Below are 24830 nucleotides of genomic sequence, written 5' to 3' on the forward strand. Positions count from 1 at the left end.
CCACCCCCCCCCCCCCCCTCAACCCCATGGGTGGCCAGAGCAGACAGACGCGAGCTGTGCCTCCAGGCCCACAGCTGGCGCAGTGAAACAGCACTAAACCCAGCTCAACTCTGCCTGTCCCGCCAGGTTAACCTGCCTGGACTTGCGGGAAATATGGCCAGCGCGGAGAAGCAGCACTGGTGTCACGTCAGTCCAGACAGGGCTGTAGTTAACCCGGTCTTCTTCTTCTTATCGAGTCCACACACAAGAATAGAAGTTGTTCAGCCAGAGCTGAACACACTTCTCGGCATCTGCACAATGGTGTCTGTCTTGCGCTTCTTGTGCTTCTTGTGCGTGGTGGTGGAAAGATTGGTTGAAACAGGGCCGCGACGTGAACGCTCTTTCCTTGGCCCCAGTTAACCCGGTGAGACAGGCAGAGTTGAGCTGCATTTGGTGCTCGATTGAGCCTCCGAAGCCTCGCGCGTGTGTGTGTGTGTGTGTGTGTGCGCATGCGCGCGTGGCCTCCAAAAATTGTATCCCCTGGCCCCTCCATGTTTTGGTAGCGAGTTCCGCTCTTGAGAGATACAGCATGGAAACAGGCCCATCGAATCTGCACTGACCAACCTGTACACTAGTTCTATGTTATCCCAGTTTTACATCCTGCACACAAGGGGCAATTTACAAAAGCCAATTAACTTACAAACATTTATGTCTTTGGAATGTGGGTGGTAACTGGAGAAAACCCATTTGAACATGGCAAGAACATACAAACTCTGTACAGATAGAACCATAGTCAGGATTTAACTTATCTCTGGCGATGTAAGGCAGCAGCTCTACCATTATGCCACTGTGCTGCCCCCTATGCAGAAAGATACTCATCAGCAGTCTTCAAGATGCACCTGGCCTCTCATTATAGGTGACCACAGGAATAGTGTTCATCATTTCTGCCAGCATGTGGGGATGCTTATTTGGTTACCATTTCAGTGTAGCAGCCGTATGGTGTCCTCAGTTTGTTCCTCCTATTCTACTTGATAAAATGTGCTTCTCTGGAAATCTCACTATGATAATGCAGAAAATGTTTGCAATCTGTTATTGTCAGTGGGTGTAAGTAGCCTGTGAAAGTTCCTAGTGACAAAATAATGCTTTGTTTTTTAAATTGCATGCATGCATGCATTGATACCCCAGGGATGAAGGGTTTTGGTGCTGAGCAAAGAATTCCCCATTTCACCAAAACCAGGAACTGGAATCTGGTCATGGGTTAATCAAGTCACTTCATTTTTAGCTGCTGTGCACTCTTTTCTCTTTGAAATAAGCAAATTGCCATCTTGGAGTGAGATCTGTGACTGCACGGATTCAGTAGCTGGAGAGATGGCATTCAAGGCCAAAAGAGTCTGTTTAATGGTGCTGAATCTGTGGAATTCTTTGCCACAGAAGGCTGTCGAGGCAAAGTCAGTGGATACTTTTAAGGCAGAGATAGATAGATACTTGATCAGTACAGGTATCGGAGGTTATGGGGCGATGGCAGGAGAATGGAGTTAGGAGGGAGACATAGATCAGCCATCATTGAGTAGACTTGATGGGCCGAATGGCCTAATTCTGCTCCTATCACATAATCTTATGATCTAATGTATCCTGCTGTCGAGAAGGTCACTAAATGTGGCCATGATTATTGCATTCACCTTCCCATGTTGGCTCAGCATCCAATATTTGAATTGTGTCCTGTTTTCTTTCTGAGGAGCTCTAAATATGCAAAAATATATGCCTAATAAATATGACTTATTCCATACACATTGGTCATAGTGGAGTTCATCTACCTAGAAATGTTAACAATCAGAACTTGATCCTCTAATCAAACATTTAGCAGTTTGATTCTTGTTTGTGTAGCACTGGTATTGAGGAGGTAAAAATCTATTTGAAAAAGGTTTGGCAGGCTTTGGCAAAGTATCTGTGGCAGATGCATTGCTGGACAAGAACAAAATGGCGGAGCTTGAATGGCCTAGCAAATATCATTCTTGTAGATGAACATACAAGGTCTCTATATTGGAAGGTAATTTGTAGGTAGAGAGGACAGCACTGGGACTTACACATTGAAGTCTGCTGCCAAAAATGGAAAGATGGCTTACTCCAGATGAGTTTAGTTTGAGGTTAAGGGAGTTACATTGGTATGGGAGTGGGCATTAGACAAATACATTCTGGGGAGGGGTGGGGGGGGGATGATGAAAATAAGAGTTGCGATAACAATGGAAGATGAGCTGGCTCTGTGAGATTCTAGAGCTAAAAAAAGTCTTTGCAACAAAAATTATATATTTTACCTTCTCTATTGCACTGGCTGAATCAAGGTAAATGTTATTTATTATCTTATAGTTCTCATACCATTATATTCTTGTATTAACATGTGTTGAATTGCTTCTGCTTTGATTGTTTCAGCTTGAAACCCTCTATCCGGTGAAGAATGTATTAGATGCTGTGGTTGCTGCTGGTCGAGAGGCATATAAGCCGAGAAAATATGATATTTCAAGATTGGTCCTCCCCAATAGATTACCACCTATGGCAAATCGTGTTCATCCCAATATTGTGAGCAAAATAGACACCAGACTCCGTAAGTTTCTTGACTATTACTAATTAAACAATAGATTAGCGTTGGCTATAATATTTTTTCTATTTCATTTTTCTCTCCTAATCAACATAATGTTAATTTCTGCCATCAGAAGAGTAGGAGTTCCTACAAATCTCATCATCAATGAGGTCTGTCAGGAGAAATAATTAACATAATCTCATGGTATTGCAGGTGATACTATGAAGTTAATGCTAGAAACTGTAATATCATGATGGAAAAGAGATCCTGCTTTGTGGAAAGTGACAGATTTAAGTTTAGTTTAGTTTTAGTTTAGAGACACAGGATGAAAACAGGCCTTTTGGCCCACTGAGTTCACGTCGACCAGCAATCACCCCGTACACTAGCACTATCCTACACACTATGGACAATTTATAGAAGCCAATTAACCTACAAACCTGAACGTCTTTGGAGTGTAGGAGGAAACTAGAGCACCCAGAGAAAACCCATGTGATCACAGGGAGAACATACAAACTCCGTACATCCAGCACCCGTAGTCAGGATCAAACCTGTGTGTTACTGTAAGGCAGCAACTCTACCACTGTATCACCGTGCTGCCCCAAAGAACTTATGGAACATTGTGATGAAAATTATTCTGCAAAATGTGGAAGACCTGGATCTCACAAAAATGCTAGGCACATTAAAAGAAACTAAGTATATATCCTGTCTTTGAAGAACAATTCATACATGACTCGTATTCAAGAGAAGTCAGCAAACAAAATCCCATTGATTGAGAACTAGTCTGCAGTACATAATTTCCACTATGAGGCAAATCCATCTTATCCTTAGATAGACACAAAAAGCTGGAGTAATACAGCAGGACAGGCATCATCTCTGGAGAGAAGAAATGGGTGATGTTTTGGGTCGAGACCCTTGTCCTTACTCTTTTCTCAACTTCTCAACCCAAGTTCAACAGCCCACTCCACTCTACACCTGATTCCCACCACAGATGCTGCCAGACCTGCTGAGTTCCTCCACACTTTGTTTTTTTTCTCAAGACTCCAGCATATGCAGTCTCTTGTGTCCTGATTTTGTATCTTTTCATGTTTTCTCCTCACTCTGCTGCCTTCTTTCTTTCATTCTTTCTGCATTTTACTCTGTCCTGACCCATGTTTCCTTCTGTGCTTCTCAGTTCATGTTTCTTTACCCTCACAGTGCTCCCCCATTACCTTTCATTCCTCTTCCAGTTGTTTCTTCTGTCTATTTGTCTCTTCTGTTTTCTTTCATCCATCCTCTTTCGTCCCCCACTTATTTATTGCTTCCCCCTGTTGCAAGGGAACAGTTTCAAGGATCTGACTGATAGAACAGAAAAAGGCTCACGCATCCGTTAAGTTAAAATCAATTTTATTGGCAAGAGAGAGAACAAACACTATATGTATCTCGGTATGCGTGGGGCCCATCTACAGCAGCGCCATCTAAGCTGCACACCTCTCTCTCTCTCTCTCTCTCTCTCTCTCTCTCTCCCTCTCCCTCTCCCTCTCCCTCTCCCTCTCCCTCTCCCTCTCCCTCTCCCTCTCCCTCTCCCTCACCCTCTCCCTCTCCCTCTCCCTCATCGCGATCCAGTCTGTTGGTGAACCCCTCCGAAAAATCACAGAAACGAATCGCTGAAAAAAAGCGTCTCCACAGCCTGGCCAATAGCTCAGCCATGATTGAATGGCGGAAGAGACTTGATCGTCTGAATGGCCTTGATCTGCTCCTATCACATGATCTTAGCATCTTATGATAGCGCCGATTTCAGATTCGTATTGTAACCAAACCCAAGGCCCCACATCCGAGCGAGACCCCTCCCATTTTAGGAAACAAAGCGCTATCGACCAGACTTCATGCCCAAAGCTCTTACAATGCTCCCCTGTACTCTTCCTCCCCTGCCTTGTTCTGCTCTCTGGTGGTCATCCAGCCCTCTTTGTTCTATCTCCCTTCTTCTCTCCCTCCTTGTGTTTCTCCCTGTTATTTTTCCCATTCTCCTCTTTGTTCTTTTTATTTCCATCCTTTCTTTGTTTTAAACAAATTGTTCTGTCCATGCCCCTTATTTTTTATCCTTCTTTTACTCCTCATATTTTCTCCATCCTCCTATCCTATATTCCTCAACCTCTCCGATCTTTTCCTGTCCATCTTCCTCAACTTTCAATTCCGATTCTTCACCACAACCCTACAATTACTCTTCTCACTTTGCTTCCCTCCATCCTTTGCATTTCTGGCACTGCCTTCTGGACTGCTCCTTTCTTGTTCTCTAAAGCTCTTCCTTAGACATTCCCTCTCCTACTTCTGCCTTCTCACTCATCTCTCTTTCTTCTTCACTGCTCTTATCCATCCACCTAGCTGCGTATCATTGCCCTCTAATCGAGCTTGACCAGAATAATGTTTAAGCGGCGTAAGTGATGAGATTGTCATCCTAGAGGAATTTATTTTTCAATAAATAGTGAAAAATAAGAGTTTATGAAATAAAATACTAGTAGGTCTGGTTTCCCATTACAGGAAGAATGTGGAGGCTTTGGAAATGGTGCAGAGGAGGTTTACCAGAATTGTGCATGGATTAGAGGGTATTAGCTACAGGGAGAGGTTGGATAGGCTTGCATTCTTTCCTTTTGAATGCCGGAGATTCTGGGGAGACCTGATAGAAGTATATAAAATTATGGGAGAAATAGATAGGGCAGTGAGTCTGAACCTATTTCCTAGAATGGAATTCTCATATACTTGAGGGCATAACTTTAAGGTAAGAGGGGCAATGTTTAAAGAGATGTAATGGACAAGTTTAATTTTAATGCAGGGTAGTGAGTGCCTGGAATGAGTTGCCTGGGGTGGTGGTGGAGGCAGATGCGTTAGTGGCATTTATGATACTTTTGAATGGATTTGCAGTGATATAGATTCTTTTTAGGCAAATAAGGGTTGGTCTTGGTTTTATGTTTGGTACAGACATTGTGGGCTGAAGGACTTGTTCCTGTGTTTGATGTTCTATATAACTTTACATGTGAAAATGGAATCTTAATTGATATTGATTCACCATCATCTAGTTTTCTGTAAATTTAATAAAATCAATCCATATTCTGACATTCTGTCTTCTGTTATGCTTTATGTTTTTCATTTAAACAGTAAATTGTTATATCAATGTTATATTTTTGTTACATTACTTCCTTTGCTGGCATTTCTTATTATTTTTTACCTTTTCTGTTTCCCTGCTTTTCCTATTTCTTTTCCACCTTCCTCTGATGTGATTTGGCACTCGGATCACCTTCATCATCTTTACTTCAACTCCTATGTCTATAGATAAGAATAAGTCAGGAAGAAGACAGTGGATGATTAACTCTGTATCTCCTTCTAGTTCAAGGCCTCAGGCTTATTCCACACCATCTGATATATTAAGCATAAATGACAGAAACAACTCTTTTGGAGCTAGTTTTTCTGTGAGCAAAGATGAACCAAGGTCCTGCGAGAATTGTATCTGTGCAAGGGAAGATAACTCAGCAATGCCATCAGAAGATGACATTGAGAAGTCTATTTATGTCAATGAAGATGGCAGTGTGACAGTAGAAATGAAAGTGCACCTTTGCATAAAGGAGGAAGAGATAATAGAATGGACAACCACAATTAGTGCCTCTGGTGTACATGACGAAAAAAGTAATGGCTGCAATTCAAATCTGGAATCTACTGTGAATACAAGGGACTTTGTTCATGCGCAGTCTCATTATCAATCTGAAAGAATGCAATTTGAAAACCTGGGTACTGAGGAAGTGTTTGATGATCCTTGTACAGCACCAACATTCTCAATAGATGTAGAAATTGAGAAAAAGGGAAATTATGACATCTGGCAAAACAAATTTTCAAACACTGAAGAACATCTTGAATCAGCAGTAGAACCCTTTCTTTATAAAGGAAATCCCAGATTTAGATCGGTAAAGCAGGGTGTAGTTTCTGGCAAAAGCTTAACTGCAAAGTGTGACACTCAAAATAGTGGAAAGATAATTCAGTTTCCAAATCAAGAGGAAACAGGATTTAGAGAGTTCGGCATGAAGCATAATAATGAACTTTTTTCAATACCTATTGAAAAAACAACTTTTAAAATAATTAGAGATGCAGCTTCTGATGATTTATCTGCAAAGATTAATGTAAATACTCAAAGAAAAGAGAAAACAATCCAAGAGAAAAGTACCTCTTTTGTTGGGAAGGACTCTTCATCAAGATCTTCACAACAATTCTTTGATGGTCACTTAGATGCACCAAAAATGACCAACTCTGTCAATAAAAGAACAAGTGGAGCAAATGATTTATCAGAATATTTGGTAAGAAACAGATGTGTTGATTCGGAAATTAATTTTGAAAGGTTATACTCGAGATCTTCTTCAGGAGATCCAACATATACTATGTCAAAGCAGAGAAAAATAGATAGAAGACCAATGAGTGCATCATTTCAATATTCTAGAGCATCCATGCCAGTTTATCATGAAACAAGTACCTTGTCCACTGGAGTGATCTATTCACACACGTCCACAGAAAGGAAGCAAATAAAAGATGGAAACATCAGTTGTACATACAGTTCTGGATTATGTGAGGCCCGAATGTCTATATTCTTGAAAAATGTTAGCAGCCTTTCAATGTGTTTACTAAATTCTAATGCGAGGTATCAAAACTGCACTGAAATTGATAATGAGGTAAAATTGCCAATGAATGCAGATTCAAATGATTCATCATATTCAAATGATGAAGGGGTCTTTTGCAAAATTGAAGATTCAAGCCGTGCTATCTCTGATTTGGACAAGCAAAACTCCAGAAAAGATTCAAGTGGGAATACAAATTTACACCCAGAATATGACAGTAGTTCACCACCATCCCAATTATTATGCCGACATGACAATAATGACGTTTTCAGTGATAATTGTACCATTCCTAATGGTGGACATGAGCTGGCAGAAGTAATTGACATGACAATTGAATGTGAAAGTATTGAAAGTAATACTATTGAGATGTCTGTTGAAAGCAAAGAGACATTTTGCATTGGAAGTGGTTATGATGGTTCTATATCTCATTACTTAACTGACTTGATTTCTGCTAAAGAAATAATTAACTGTAATCCGTCTCAAGTACCAGTAGCTTGTTCATCCGATAAAATAATTAATAGTCCAGAGTCACCTGAAAATAGACAAAAAGGAATGGAAGATCAACATTTTATCACCATCTGCAGCAGCAATGTAACATCCTTCATGCCAGAAAAGGTATTTACAACCAACATTTTCCAAGATATTATTTCTAAGCATGAAGATACCACTTTATTGATATCCTACACAAAACAATTAAATCAATGCCCTGAGGAAGATCAGTGCAATTCAATTACAACCAAGGATGCATTTAAGTTGAATCCCTCACCCATGATAAAATTTGATTCTGAATCTACTTTAACTGTAGATTTGCAAATTGCAAGAGCTAATGGTAGTTCAAATGAAAGTGCCATCCAGCTATGTTCTTTTAAGCCTATTAGGAAAAAATGGAAACATGTGGCGAAGAGCAGCAGCAAAATACTTAATATACCTGCAGTTAAAGATCTCAAAGAGGATGCTCAAAATACAGTGCTTTTTTCTACATTAATAAAGCAAAATCAGGAATTACGTAAGATGGATATTCCCTCAAGTCAAAATTTGGAGCAAAATATGGTAAGAAGCATATCACCCACTTCCGATTTAATGCACTATGAAAAAAATCTTGGCTCTTCCCCATCAACATTATTTGCCAAGGAAAGGGCGAACAATAATTCAACAAGTAACATTATAAAAGAAACAAATAACTTGTGTGATAACAATTCTGAGACCATTGATCAATTTGAAAGAAATGGAACTGAAACAAATGATACAATGAAACACAAATTTAAACAAATAGTGGAGACAATTATTTGCAATGTGAGAAAAATGCACAAAGTGCCAGAAGACTGCAGGCATGATTATTTATTGCAAAGCCAACTGGATGTTGTTGAGCGAGAAATTAAACATGCACCCATCTCAAATGAGAGTGGGTGCCAATCTGTTACAGAAGTGATCAAAATGGAAAGTAATATCAGTGAATTAAAAAAAGAAACTAATGAGATTGCAATTCAAGTTGATACTGGAGTACTTTCCGAAACAGCTGATGATGGAAACTCCATTGAAGAACAGGACCTAAGGCAGGTGTTATGCATGCTTCAGTCAACAGTAGATAAATTCAAGAATATTTCCCATCATGGACAGAAATTACATCCAGAGAAAACTTATGGAATGCCAGATGTGTTGGAGAATCTTGCCACCACACTGAGCACATCTTCAAAGGTCCTCCTTGCCTGGTTAGCAATTATCAACCTAAATATATCAGTCCCACCTGACGCTGAGTCTGCACTGATGGCTAATTGTAGTTGTTCTGAGGTGTTAACATTCTTAGAATTGGTAAGGAATGTTGTCAACTTTCAGAAAACTAATGATTCAAAACAACACATTTCAGAACTGCAGAAGTGTGTCTCACAATTAGTAAAGTTGCGGACAAATGAAGAGTCAACCAAAGAAGAATCAACCTATGTCTATTGCAATGATCCAAAAAATGAATGTCCTCTACAGACTGAAACTTCTGCTGATAAACACTCTGCTTTATCTAGTCCTCCACAGTTAAGCTGTTTTTTTGACAAGGAAAATGATCTTGATATACTCAATGTAATTGAGCAGCTGTGTGCAAATGAAACAAGGAGTGAAGTTAACATGAATGTTAGTACCCATCCAAATGAAGAAGGCATAAATGAAGCTGTGAAAGAAATAGGCAGCAAAGACTTTGGGGTACTCAGTTTTAAAGACAATTTAATTTCTGCACACATTTTAGAAGATCAACTAACAAGTGACTCCATTTGTCAAAACGAAAGTACCCTTGAAAACACTATGGCAAAGAACACGGAATGGAGTGAGAAAAAAGTTACAATTTTACAACAACATGAGCTTCTGAAGACAGAGGCTATTATTGAATACCGGGAAGTAATTGGCAACAAAATGCAAAATAATGAAAATGGAGACCCAGCATGCCCGAGAGCTATTGAAGCTAATGATCAGTTTACATATGGCAACGTCACAGCCAGTCCAGATGAAATGTTAGCAGTTTTGGATACAATGCATCCACAAACTAAGATCTCTCTTCCAAAGTTTATGGATCATGAGTCGCTTTTGGCAAATGCTAAGTCTGAACCAAAACACGGAAATAACTTTTGTCAGGGGGATCATATGGGAAAAAATAACAGTAGTGAAATACATGTTAGAAAGTTGCCAGCATCTGTTTTTGTATTGTTTAACAGTGAAATTGAAAATAAACCTGAAGGTAAGCAGCAGGCAAACAAAACCTCTGAGAACTTATATTTTGAAGGTAAAGCTGAAAACATGGAATTACTGCCTTGCAGATGCCCTTCTGTACCATCAAATCATGATGTCAAACAATCTTTACAAAGGCAGCAGACATACGATTTATCTGAAGGAGACCAAACAAGTATTAACAGTATTGCAAGTGATTACAATTCGCAGGCTTCAAATGAAATGACCACCGAGGGAGAGGAAGATACCTTTGAAAAATCAAAGCATTTCTCTGCAAACTTTGTTAGAAAAGCCACAGAGAAACTCTATGGCAAATTGCACGTCGGATCAAAACACCATACTTGTGACCAATCTCCATCGTGTAATGACAAATCAAGGGTTGGAATAACTTGTAGTGTTAAAAACGAACCATTAAATACTTCTGGCCTAGAAAAGGGCCAAACATTTAAAAGCTCCCAAAACACCAATTCACACTCTGAAGAAGAAGGAGTGTTGATTGAGAAAGGGAGATGGCTACTCAAAGAAAACCACTTAATAAGGAAGTCTCCACCTTTAAATCTTGGAATGTATGGAACACTGGACGCAACATCAGTTGACACCACAAGTGACGATACTGCACACCAACATGTCAGTGCTGTACATTTAGCTCCTCCACTGTCTGAGCTGTCATCCTCAGAAATTGAGGAAATAGTAAAACCAGGTACCACATGCAATTATTTCAGCATGCCTCATGCAAGTGATTCAGAACCATTTTCAGACCAAATCAGTCTTAAAAGTAAGCAAGGCCTTGCATATAGTGGTTCAAATCTTACTGTAAAGAAAGAAAGTGGAAAACAATTAGCTAGAACGTTTGTTCACTCTGCACAATTGACTTCCGTTGATGACTGTGATTTACCTTTTACATCAGTGGGATTTCATATGTTTGATAACAAAGTTAGTCCTCTGGCGCAGCCATTACCTGATGGGACAATTGCGAGGCAGGGACCTGTAGACGTTGCCAGCAGAAACAGAAACATTCAAAATCCAGACTCTCTGGATAAGTTTCATTTGCTATGTGGCCAAAACTGCCCAATTTTGACTGCTATCATCGAATCAAGCAATGAGGAAAGCAGAAGGTTTGTATATCAGAAACAGTCAGATCCAGAAAATCAATGGGCACCTTCTCTAGATAATGCAGAAAATAGTTATACCTTCAGGAAATACAATGGCTTACTGACAGAAAGTAGAACCTGCACAGGATTAATTGATAGCATTATCAGTGACATGCACAAGTGGTTTAAAACTCCAAGTATTCATAATGACATTAGTGGAGTTAAATTGAGTCTTAATGCAAAATATTTGGCAGCTGATAATAAACTATTAAAACCACTTTTGCACACAGACAACACAGAATTCAAACCCCTTCTTTCCAATGTCATTTTTGAGGCTAAGAAAAAGTATATAAAAAACATAGTAAAACAATGGTTCATGAAAGAAGAGATGCAAAATAATATGAAAGCCATCAAAGAAAGAATTAACGGCTTGTTAGTCCAAGCACAGGACGTGGAAGATACTTCAAGTAGACAGACTGATCCATACCTTCTTGGTGGAAGAATGAGCACAGCCAATAATAATATTACGATTCCTTTATTGGAAAATGACATTCGACATTTAGTCATGCCTTCGGAGAATGTCAACAGAAATGATGTAGCAATGAATTCTGAGAAAGAACAATTTTGTGACAGTCACAAACCAATCCATTCAAACACATCAAATAAAAGAAAAGATTGAGTGATTCATGTGAAGGAAATGAATTTTTATAGTTGGAAATATTGTTGTACTTATCAATGGAACGTAGGAAAAAGAAATGCTGTACTGGGATGCTGCCAAAATGAAGTTCAGCCTTTAGAAACCCAAAATACATGAAAATAATTACTTCAAATATCAAGTTTTATTAGCTCATGAGCAAGTTAAGCCCTTTAAACAAAATGTGAATTGTTGTTATAATTTGACATTGTGGACAATATTTTTCAGTTTCCAAACAGGAGTGCCGATTATTTTGTATTAATAATTGAATTGTATTTTAAGTTGTATCTCCAAAATTAAACTGAGGGTCTCAAAATGCTAATTTTGTTCATTACACTATTCAAAGCTACTTATTTGTAAATGTAAACTCTTAGAATTAGTAAAACTTGATTGATTTATTTGCAACTTTGGTTCAGAGTGCCACAAATAAGATCTAAATTTGTTTGATCTGAAATTTTGCTCTGAAATTGTATTTCGTTCACATGTTTAAACTATAATGTTTTATTATTAATGTATAATGTTAAGTGTCATTCTTAATTGTTACTGTATGTCGTGTTGTCACTTGAGAGTGGAGCAGCAAGGCAAATTCCTTGTATGTGTGCATACTTGGTCAATAAACTTATTCATACTGTTCATACACTGACATTCCTTAATTTCACAAAATATGTGAACCTTCTTCAAGAAAGGAGACAAATCTGACTATCTGACACAGGGAACATCACCATCATCAGGCTGCTTCTCAACTTGCTCCTTGTGTTGCCAAAGAGCTGCTCCCCTAATTGCAATGTGGATTCCATCCACACAGAGATGTATTGGACATTCTCTTCTCCCCATGTCAACTCCTAGAATAATACACAGAGCAGCACAAAATCACTGTACAAAGATTTTCTTGACTACATAAAAGCCTTTGACTTTGTTAGTAAAGAATTAGGGACAGCCTTCCCAAATGTGGCTGCCTGCACAAACCTGTCTCTATATTGTGTCTGCTTCATGATGGCTTGTACGCCTTAATCTTAACCAGTGGATACATAGTAAACCAATAACAGCACACACTGGTGTCAAGGAAGGCCTTCATAATTCACAAGGCCTTATCAGATGTTCTTGCTGCAACACTGCACCTCATCTATAACTGGTTGAGTCCCACTGATCTACAAGACATATAGGAGATTATTGACCCATGTCATTCCACTCTGGAACCAACTCTCTTTCATTGAGCAGCACCTGCCATGCTAACTTAAACATCCCCTAGAAGCCTAGATTCAAGACATTATGGATTTATTCACTAAAGCACAGGAGAGAATAAGCCTCACATTTCATACACAGAGAATCAATGCTCCATACCAAACGATTGCTGCCTGTGTAACATGCGGCTGTTGTCAATTAAGGTGAATAGTAAACCTCGGGAAAATGTGGACCGTTGTCATCTGCCATACTGCAACAAGGGCAGATGTTGATGATGAAATTAACACTTGGCGGTCTGAGGAAAGGTTTGCTGATAGATTAAAATCTCAGCGCTGGCACAAAGGCCATGGTCTACAAGGCAGCAATGATCCCTGCCGTCCATGATATTTCATGGACCATCTACAGCAAGTATCTTAAAATACTGGAGATATTCCACCACAGCTGTCTCTGCAAAATCATTCAAATCCATTGACAGGATAAGCAGATGAATGTCAGAATCACATCCAAAGCCAACATCGACAACACTGAGGTACTAAACACATTTAGTTGACTCTGATGGAGAAGCCATTTCATTTGTGTACCTGACACCAGACTCCTGAAGAAATAGCTGATGCTGGATCCTGTCCAAAAACACAAACAGTTGATGAAATCAGTGGTAATGGAGCATGTTTTAGTTTAATTTAGTTTAGTTTAGAAATACAGTGCGGAAACAGGCCCTTCGGCCCACCGGGTCTGTGCTGACCAGCGTTCCCTGCACATTAATACTATCCTACACCTACTAGGGACAATTTTACATTTACCAAGCCAATCAGCCTACAAACCTGCACGTCTTTGGAGTGTGGGAGGAAACTCGGAGAAAACCCATGCAGTTCACGGGGAGAACGTACAAATCCGTGCAGACAGCACCCTTAGTCGGGATCGAATCCGGGTCTCTGGTGGCAGCAACTCAACCTCTGCATCACCGTGACCGCCCTGTGGAGGAAAATGGACAATTGATATTTTCGGTCAAACCTTTACTTTAGACTTCCTCTAAAGTAAGCATTTGGAGGCAGCAACTGTAGAGGGAATGGACAGACGCCCTTTTGGGCTGGGACCCTTCTTCAGACTGATTGGAGTAGGAAAGAGGAACCTGGAAAAGATGTGGGACTGGGACAATAATATAATAGGTGGATACTGATGAATGGGGGGAGGTGATTGGCAAATGGATAGAATAAGCGACAAAGGCAAAAGGAGAAGAAACTGTTGGATAAAGAAAGAAAATAGAGTGAAATATACAGCCAGAAGGAGGGATATGAGTGGAAGGCCACAATTGTTGGGGAAGGAGCGGATAGAAGGGAAATGTGGAAGATATAAATTTACAGGAAGGGAAGGGAGCAGGTGACTGGAGTGGTGGGAGATGCTATACACATCAGGGTTGAGTGTACAGGGGAATGGGAGGAGTGGTAGGGAATATTACTTGAAATTGGAGAGTTCAATGTTCATACTGAAGATAGACACAAAATGCTGGAGTAACTCAGCGGGACAGGCAGCATCTCCGGAGAGAAGGGATGGTTGATGTTTTTGGGTGGAGAACCTTCTTCCCTCCAATGTTCATACTATTAGATTGTAAGCTACCCAAGTGAAATGTTTTTCCAGTTTGTGTATGCCTTCACTCAAGCAACGCAGGAGGCCTGGGGCAGAAAGGTCGATATAGGAATGGGAAGGGGAGTTAAAATGCTTTGCAAGCTGATGGTACATTTGGCCCTGGCAGACAGAGCATGAGATTCCGGATGGGAGGAGGTTTAGTCAAGGTAGCTGTGGAAATCAGTGGGTTTGCAATACACATTAGTAGATCATTTGTCCCTGTGATGGAGACAGGGGATCCGTAGTAGATATTAGTTGAGAGTCTGCCCCATCTGAGATGAGAGGAACATTACCTCATTTATTTTGTCAATTGCAGCTCCTGTAAATGTTTCTTTCACTTAGATACCATTGTTCATGTGGAAATCTTGAACATAACCATCCATTAAATGACTTGAGCTTTACTTAAATTGCAGCTATTAGCGGAAAAGAAGCACAAACTGCACAAATAATGCATCACCCTAAAAAATAAGGGAAATGATAGTAATTCCATAGCCAAGCTAACTGAATATTTAAAAATGAGAGAACTTGAGAAACAGCAAGTACATCACATAAGTACTTGTGTGATAACAGTCTACATATGAACACATTAGGACTAGTAGTCAAAACAAGTACAACGGTTGATTCATGAGGTTAGAATCCTTGAAACTAAAAGGTACCAATGGTGGAGCAGTTAAAGTCAGAAATGTGGAAAGACCCACAATAGGAGAAATGTAAAATACTTCAGTGAAAGGAAGTTAATAGGGTGAAATGGTAAAGATTTCTGTTAGATTTGAAAGCCAAAAAAAAAGCTTTTTTTTCCCTGAATGAGATTGTGTTATTCCCTGAAATCAGGGGTGACAGGTAAATGATCAAAGAATGGTGTCTGAAACTGTTTAGATTAGCTCAAGTTTGGTGAGCATCTAAGTGGAAAGTGTGTCAGTGGGAATTTGGAAGAATTGTGACTGAAAATAACAAAAATAAGGATTATGATTTTAGCAGCTGTGGAAATAGGCAGTCTTTCAGATGGGGAAGATATGGGCTCAGAAGTTCACCCCAATGGAATTACCATGCAAAATCTGGAAACCATTTTGTTGAGCCTCAGATGAAGAGCAATGGATGGTGTCAGTTTTGGCATTAATCTTTGCATAGTTGTTGGAGGTGAAGATTGAGGAGGCAATGCAATGGGTTTACAGTGGACAAAGAGTTATGTTTGCTTACCAGGGTGATCCTAGAATTGTAAGCAATTTTGGATTCAACAGTGTTAGATATGTCGGTGAATACCTAAAACATTTGTTTGATGAAATTTGAAGTTGTATTGCCTGATCTTATGGAAATGGAGATGAAAGTTGTACTGAGTGACTGAGTGGGAGTAGTATTTCAAAGGACATACAAGGCAAAGTTGGAAGCATATTTGAGCAGACCAGCAGCTATGAATCATCATGTTGAATGGAAGCTCAAAGGCTAACTCAATGGGTATTAATGAAAGATTGTTTGATGATGGAGTGACATGAATATAAAGATAAAGAAGTGATCAAGGATGACTTTGTCTGTGATTGATACGATGTTAGTAGAGAAACCACATGAGATTTTAAGGATTACCTTGAACAATCAGTGAAGTTTCAGGAAATTGGAGGAAATGTAGATAGGCTGTGGGTCATTAGAGATAAGCTGCTCTTGGAAATTCTAGATTCCTTTATTTTTGTTCAGATACTGTGTGCGAAACGACTCCCGTGTTTTGATTTTTTTTTAGATTTATTTGTTCATGGACAGCATAGGCAAAGGCAGCATTATTGCCTCTGTTTTGTGTTTAATATTAATCAAAACTATATATCTAGGAAGAAAGATATAGTTAGTTGTAGGGTTGGAGGTAAGCGTAATTTATGTAAGAGGTTTGCATGGTTATTGAACCAAAAAACAGTTTTTCACTGTTGTAATCATGTCCAGGTAGCTATCCTTCTGACATTAATTTTCCTTCATGACTTCCTCTGCCTTCAGTGGAGGTGTTGGCTGTTGGGCTTTCTGTCTTTCAGGAGGAAAGGGATCTATTTTTTCCTTCTGGCAGCCTGGACCACAGCATTTGGTACTGCATGTGGGAACCCAAGTGCCCTCCTCTTTTGCCAGACTTTTATTTCCATTTCTAGTTATATTTGTGCTAGGTTTAAAAAAAATAACCATTTCAGTGGACAGATAAGATTCAACTGAATTGCTGTAGGAATGGAGGCACAAAAAGACAAACTAAGAAAAACATTTTCTCTTTTACATTAATATATCAATTGTGTTCACTTATGGGCCTGTCCCACTATACAAGTTTACCCAAGAGCTCTCCCGAGTTAAAAAAAACAAAAAAACTCGTAGAATGTATGTTGCAGGTACGTCGGTGCTCGGGACGTCTCTTAGCAGCTCGTAACGCTAACGGCAGGTACTCGGGAAACGCGGTAAGCGCGTGAAGACTCGTGAAGATTTTTCAACATGTTGAAAAATGTCCACGTGAGCCCCGAGTACCCACAAGCAGCTATTACCGTAATTCTCCAAGTTCGAATCAGGGGAAACTTGGGAGAACTCTTGAATTAGCTCGTACAGTGGGACAGCTCCATTACAAAGTTTCTGTTCTATTTTTGCTGCAAACTTTATTGTGTAAGCTTAATTTTAATCCCTAACTTTTTATTCATGAAATGGATTTGTTGGACATGTTGCTACATACAATAAATTTAGAACATCTGATGTATGTGAAATAATTTTAAACTGCATGTACTCTGTCCCATGCTATAATTATCCTAAGTGTATTTTAAATGTATTATTTGGATTGTGAATTAAATGGTGTGCAAAAACAAAATTGGCATGCTTTGTTAGTGTTCACAGGGCACATATTTTGGGAAATACCATAAAGCATTGTTTTATATATATTAATTGTAATTTAATCCATTATTCTTTGAGGTTTTAATGATCTGATTAGCATACGAGAATCTTGAGAAATTTAGTCACACAAATATATCCTCAGAGTGTGAAAGTATATTTTGTCTTGATAATGGAGTGCCACATTTGGATGCCACAAGACATAATGGAGGCCCTGTGCATTTCCAGGTTTTATTGAGATATTTATAACAGAGGTATCTAGGCTGAAAAATATGTCCTTTCTGTTTAAACCCACTACCAATGAAGCAGTCACAACCACTTTATCATGAAAATAGATGGTTCAGATTCACCACATTTTCAAAACGTTTTTTTCTTTGCTGTCACAGAGCATAGAACTTCATTTATGATTCTTATTGAAATGCCTCATCTAAACCTGACAGCACCTTGCTGATTGCTGTAATTCAGCAAATGATTTGAAGCTTTGAGGGAAACAAAATATTGCACGTATCACGAAATTGAAAGATGCAGGTTATCAAGCTGACGTTTATGTCATTAACCAATTTAGAAGATTGTTTAAATCACAATTTTCCCCCTCTTTCCCCAAAATATATTGCCCATATGCAATTTGTTTTGCTGTGCATTTCAAAGTGGAATGTGTCTAGTTGCTTTAGGTGAATTTGCAACACATTTGGTTGTGACTTGCGGTGGGTAGAATGAGGAAGACCTCTGTGCTTGGTACCTTGGTACCTTTAGTACATTTGTAGCTCATGATTTATCACTCAAAGTTTGTGTGATCATCTGACCTTGTGTTTCCTTATGTCAAATTGAATGACATCATATAGTTAGGAAGACTGGCACTCTCTGGAATGACACCGAAATACCAATACATTCAACACCTGACTTTACTGAATATTAGCTTTTAATGACAAGAAAGTGGGATGACTGATTGCTGCAATTTGTTCACATGAGTATATAGGGGAGGCAAATGTAAGAAAGGGAAAAGACGAAAGCTCTCAAGACGTCTCTGCAAGAATGACACTTGTTATGGATATAGTTCTTCTGCTGTCTCTAATGGGAAGCAAATATTCAGAGGGGAAGGGATGCACAAGCAGATTTAATAGTAAGATTAAACGAGAACTTACCAGTTTGAAGTTTGATCTGTATTTTATGAGGAGTTACGATGAGGGATTACGTGAAGAACCCGCTCAGCGCGCAGGCGCGGCATACTTCCAAGCAGCGGTGTGGAATCACAGATAGACACAGTTATTTGAAGTAAACATAGTAAAGATAAGGAGACATCAATTTATTAGTTTGATCCATATAATGAGGGTGGGAGCGGAGGGCACGTAATCCCTCATCGTAACTCCTCATAAAATACAGATCAAACTTCAAACTGGTAAGTTCTCGTTTAATCTTACTATTTTACTTCAGAGTCACGTGAGTGACTACGTGAAGATTTCAAAGCTCTGTGATTTCAAACCGTGTAACAGTTTCATTTCACTCACTGCCGAAGTTCTTGAGGGAGGAAGTGTTATCGTAATCAACCAGAGTCTATTTGTAGAAAAACAATGGTATTTTTTAAACAATAACAACAAAGAATTAAATTGCTCCCCTGGGCTTAAATGAAATATTTGCAGTTCGTAAATCTTTACTGCAAATAAACCAGGTTTTGCCAACGGCTTATTATAAAATTTCTGAACGGTCTTTCCCCCCCACCATCCTGCTGTAGCCAGGATGTGGTCTATAGGCATGTCCATTCTTTAGCCGTCGACATGGATGCTGCCCTGGTGGAATAAAATTTGTACATGTTAGTGTTTATCCCAGCAGTTTCTAGCACCTGCTTGAGCCATCTCGCAATGGTTTGGCTCGTCACCCGACCATAAGGTTTTTGTGACTGACCCACAAGGCTTTTCATCGCCCTCGAATATTTTGGTTGTGTCTATGTAGGATAGTAGGTGGGTCATGGCACATAACCGTGGTTCTGGTGGGTAAGCCACGACTGGATTAGGTGTTCCTGGTCTGCTCTGTTTGATCAGTCGCTGGATAACGACAGATCTGGTCTGGAGCTGTGATCATGTTGTCCAGTCGCAATAGGTGTAGTGACTGGACCCTCTGAGCGGATACAAGTGCCATCAACATGAGCGTCTTTAGTGTAGCTTGCTTGAGGCCGAGGGATCTGGCTGGTGGCCATTCCCCGAGATATGTCAGGACCACACTGATATCCCAAATATGGGTATACCTGGGCTTAGGGCTTGATATTGTAAATGCCCTTCATCAGTTTTACCACCAGTGGATGGGATCTCATCGCCTGTTGTCCTGGCGCTGGTTTGAGATAAGCAGAAAGAGCACTCTGCGCTGTGTTGATGACACTGTAGCTGATCCCTACATCGTGGTGTAGATAGGCCAGAAACTCCAGTATGTTGGTGGCTGTGGCTGTTGCGTATGTTGTCCCTGTTTCCTGGCAGTACTTCTCCCTTTTTTGATGCTGGTTAAGTACTGCCTCTTGGTGGATGTTCGAAGGGATGCCGACATGGTGGTGATGGTTTGTTTGGACAATCCCGGTTCCAGGTAAGGTCTGTTCAAACTTGCAACCCAGGCGTTTAATTTTCTCATGGCATGGGTGTTTAGCTTACTTGGTAGGTAAGTAGCTGATAGCCAAATATGTCTTTTGACACACCATTGTCAAATCATGTTGACCAATTTGTCGCATGATAATGATTTTATGCCACCCATATGGTTAATATAAGCCATCACCGTAGTATTTATCAATTTGTAACCGAACATGCAAGTGCTGCATATTAGATACATATGCTTTTAAACCATAAAAGGCGCCCAACATCTCTAGATAGTTAATGCCCAGTGTAAGTAGTAATGATGACTCTAGGTTAGTCCATCTACCACCTGTGCTGGATATGGAGTTAGTCGCTCCCCAGCCTTGAGCACTGGCATCTGTTTGAATAACTAAAGTAGGGTTAGTGATAAAGATAGGGCTGAAACTATGCCAAACGTTTTCTGCCCACCACTGTAGCTCTGATATTGCTTCAGTGGGTAATTTCATGACACGATCATAGTGACCTGTATGTCGTTTTATTGCCTGTACCTTTGCTCTCTGTAAATTTTTGATAGTGCAAAGGTCCGAATTGTGTAGCCGGAAATGCTGCTACCATTTCCCCAATTACTCTTGCTACTTGTCGAATAGTTGGTCGCTCGTTGACCATTAAATTGTTGCATGATTGTGCTAATTCAACCATTTTTGCCATTGGCAAGGTAACAGTCATATGGACTGAGTTAATTGTGAAGCCCAGGTAGTCCATGATAGTGGATGGCTTCAACTTAGATTTATCTGGATGTAGGACGAACCCCAGAGTTTCGAGGAGCTGTTTTGTAGCTGATACTGCTGCCACAGCCAATTCCATCGTTTTCCCTACTATCAGAATATCATCCAGATATGCCATGACAATATGTTTTTGTTTTCTTAGTATTGCCATGGCTGGGTTCAATATTTTGGTGAATAATCTTGGGGCTGAAGTTAGCCCATAGGGCAATGCTTTGTACCATCCAGATAAATTTTAGGTATCTGCGATGATCCTTGTATATGGGTACTAGATAGTAAGCATCTTTAAGATCAATGCTTGCCATGAAGTGTCCTTTGGAATTCAGTTGTTTGGCAGTAACAAATGTCTCCATTTTGAAATGTATATACTTAACAAATTTGTTTAGTGATGTTAAGCCAATGATGATGCGACAGCCACCATCTTTTTTGGTTTTAGTGAATATATACGATACAAATGCCAAAGGTTCATGTTTGGTCTTTCGATGACCCCCTTTGTGATAAGTCTCACCAGTTCAGCTTGTCCCTCACGTTTCTCTTTGATGGAGGGAGAAATACCCTTTGGGGCCAATGTTGAACTGGCGGCGTTTTGTTTTCTGACATGAATTGTATTTTATATCCACTAATGCTGTTGAGTATATACTTGTCACGCGTGACCATACCCCATGCTTCTTTAAACAAGTGTAATCTCCCCCCTGTTAATAAAGCACCCTTATTCTCTATATGCTGGTAGGAACCAGACCCACCTACCTCCATGGTTATTGGCGATTCTGTTTCTTCATTTTCCTGAAGGTTCTGTTCTGACGTGCTGGCGATGTTGGGGGGAGGCGCATTTTCCAGGGGGTCCGCTGCGGGCCCTGATCTAAAAAAGATCTTTGGGGATAATGTGCGGACCCCAAGCGTTCACCAGTCCCATATTGCGGACGTCGACTGGTGGATGCCGTGGGGTGCTGCCGCTTGGGTATCGGAGGTCTTGATTTGCTCGTCCCGGGGCCTGCCCTCATTAGGCCGAAGGTTTTTGATGCTTCCTCCATCTCCTTCAGTTTTTTATTGAGATCTTTCCCAAATAGCAGCGCGTCCGTCTCCGCAGCTGGGGCTTTACACAAGCCAGCAAATTTGGGATTGAGGGCAGGTCTTATGTTTCCCTCCGGAGATTGTTGATCTCAAATTGTGTGGTACACATTAATGCCAGCACATCCTGCTGGCAGGTATCCATCTCCGTGGTCTCCACGGAACGAACAAAGGCTGTGATGGCCGACGTCAGGAGCCTTAGGATCCGCTGTAGCTTGAGTTCTTGGGACCGGATGTGTGACCCCACATGCCCCCAGATTTGGCTGTTGACACTTTTTACTTTGAGGGCCTCACAGTTTTCTGGTGCTGTGTCTTGTTTCAGCACCTCAGCGAGCACCTTTTCCAGTAATGGTTTATTGGATAGATGGTTGATGCTGGCCGCCATTCTTGGTTCCAGCGGTGCTCCAGCCCGTGAGGTTGCTACAAAGCGGTCCACCACACCCAACAGCTCTTCCTGTTCCTGCACCCCTGGCATACTCCCGAATTCGTCCGCCTGCCCCTGTTCCAGACCAGCCTAGCCCTGGTCACCAATGCTAGCCTCCAGTAATGAGGGAGCAGAGGGCAGTGTACAGAACACTGTGGAGGGGGTGCCTGACCTCCCTCCGCGAGAGCGCTCTTTCTGCGCATCTCGCTGGAGCTGCTCCAATAGCTGTTGGATGCAGCTCAGGCGGCTGTCTCTCCTCCATTTAGGTGGAGACATGTCCCCGTCCGACGAATCGGACACCACCGGCCGGATGCCTGTTCAGATGGCTAGACATCCAGCCCGCAGTTCAGGCACTAGCGGGACTGGGCTCGGCGCGGTGATGGGGATAGCGGAGCGCCCGGTAATTGTTCCTACCGCCTTCTTCTAGAGCTTTTGTGCTTTGTAGAAGCGAGAGCGCCCCTCAAGCAGCGCGTCTCGCAGGCACCTGCTCCGAGAGCCGCTCCAGCGGCTCAGGCGGCTCTCTCTCCCCCCGTGCGGGTGGAGAGACGTCCCGTCCGAAATCGGGAACACCTGCCGGATGCCTCTTCGGGTGGCTATGCATCCAGCCCGCTGCTCAGGTGCTAGCGGGCTGGGCTCGGCATGGTGTCGGGGAATTACGGAACACCGGGTAAACGCTCCTACCGCCTGTTGCTGCCCCCCTCGCCGACGGAAAACGTTCCTCTTCGAACGGGGAACAGTTTTGTTCCAGAGCCTTTTTCTCTGCCTGTAAAACACAAGCAGAAAAAAGGCTCCCCTGTAAAAGAAACCCGACCTCAGGGTACTCACCTGACGGTCCGTTTCATTCTGTAGCGGGAGCGCCTAACTCCCGCTGCTGCCGCTGTTGCACAGCTGGCGTAATGCCGCGCCTGCGCGCTGAGCGGGTTCTTCACGTAGTCACTCACGTGACTCCGAAGTAAAATCTCACAGGACATTGCCTTCTGCAAAAGCACAAACTCCTCCACTGATATGAAAGTGTGCGGTTGATAATCTTGTATGATTTGTAGTAAATATCCCTGACATGGACAAGATGTGTCATATGAGGAAATGAGGGTTGCAACAGTATGGAGAATGTGATGTGTAAGAGTGTGCATGTGGGGAAAGAAATGAAGTGACTGCAGGGGCGTGAAGAGCTTCTGGAAAATAAAGTTGTTAGCAGGGTTGCTACATATATGAGTAGATAGTAATTGATATGAGAGGTAAGACACATGAACTATTCTTATGAGGTTTTTGAAAATTGTTTCAAAAGGTGTAGAGGTGTATTGAGAGCACTTGTCAAGACATTGACTTCCTCGGTGACATCTTAGTGGCAATAGAGGTATTGTTCAGAAGGCCTTCTATTCTTTGAGGGAATTCAGTGCACCTTAACTGTGGATAGTCTCAGCTATGGTCTTCAATGCTACAGACTAGATACGGAAAATAGCTCTTCCCCGCTTTAGGTTTAGTTTAGTTTAGAGATATAGCATGGAAACAGTCCCTTTAGTCCATCGAGTACACGCTGCGCTGCGATCACCATACACTAGTTCTATCCTACACACTAGGGACAATTTATCAGCCAATTAACCTACAAACCAGTACGTCTTTGGAATGTGGGAGGAAACCCACAAAAGTGTGTGTAGGATAGATTTAATGTGCGGGGGTCGCTGGTCGGTGCGGACATGGTGGGCCAAGGGGCCCATTTCCAAGCTGTATCTCTAAACTAAACTAAATCAGTGATGCCTAGTATAGCCAAGGTGAAAAGAAAGTCAAGAGAGTTTTATTGTCATACTAGACTAAGTGGAACCCGTTGGGTCCCAGCTTCACACGGGAGGGCTGGTCCCCCAACGCAATATTACACCTCCCCACCAATTCCAATATTGCTGGCCAGCGGGGAGGGGGGGCTTTCTGGATTGCTAGTATGGGTGTTGTGGGCCGAAGGGACTGGTTTCCAGACCACATAAAACCACATAAAACCAAACCAGTAGACACTCAGCGTTGTGTAGATTCCCAGCTCAGACTGAGAGTCGTGGCCTCTCCCTCGCCACTTTGCAGCGACTGGGCTACGTCCAGACTTCCGGGTTTTATAGTCCCCCCCCCTCCCTGGAAGGGGCGTGGCCTTCATTGCAGTGATTGACAGGAGAGAGAATCTCGAGTTTTTTAAATACTAATAAATCTTTTGTTTTTCATCGATGGGAAAAATTCACGGGGCCTGATCATCGGAGGAGGACTGAGTAAGATGGCCAAAAAATCTCAGCCATATATGGTAGTGTTTTTGTTTCAAAAATCAAACAACAGCACAAACAGGAAGTGGTCAAGATGAGACGTTTAATTATATAGATGTCCCACATAGAACAATTAAATTCCTACTTGCTGCAGCACAAAGAATATGTAAACATAGTACCTAAACGAGAGAAAAAAACGTTCAGTGTGTATATGTACACATACACAGATACTCAAAAAACAAACAATTATAGTGCAATAATAATAGTAGTCTGATGTAGTTCAGAGCTTATTTGTTGTTGTGTTTAATAGCCTGATGGCTGAAGGGAAGAAGCTGTTCCTGAACCTGGAAGTTCAGTTTTCAGACTCTTGTACCTGTACCTTCTTCCCGATGGCAGTGGTGAAATGAGTGTGTGGCCAGGATGGTATGGGTCTCTGATGTTAGCTGCCTTT

The 24830-nt window shown here is 41.2% G+C and overlaps 1 protein-coding gene across 1 annotated transcript in view; it reads left to right on the plus strand.

Annotated features, from left to right (window-relative positions):
• Nucleotides 1-24830, plus strand: part of rp1 (RP1 axonemal microtubule associated) — a gene marked incomplete at its 3' end in the record, with an annotated part of 207287 nt that overhangs the window by 17024 nt on the left and 165433 nt on the right. The window contains exon 3 of the mRNA XM_033020391.1: nt 2407-2578. Coding sequence (XP_032876282.1) covers nt 2407-2578 — 172 coding nt within the window. The remainder of the gene's footprint in view (nt 1-2406; nt 2579-24830) is intronic.

Source organism: Amblyraja radiata, chromosome 4, assembly GCF_010909765.2.
Source record: "Amblyraja radiata isolate CabotCenter1 chromosome 4, sAmbRad1.1.pri, whole genome shotgun sequence".
In the NCBI taxonomy this organism is placed as follows: Eukaryota; Metazoa; Chordata; class Chondrichthyes; order Rajiformes; family Rajidae; genus Amblyraja; species Amblyraja radiata.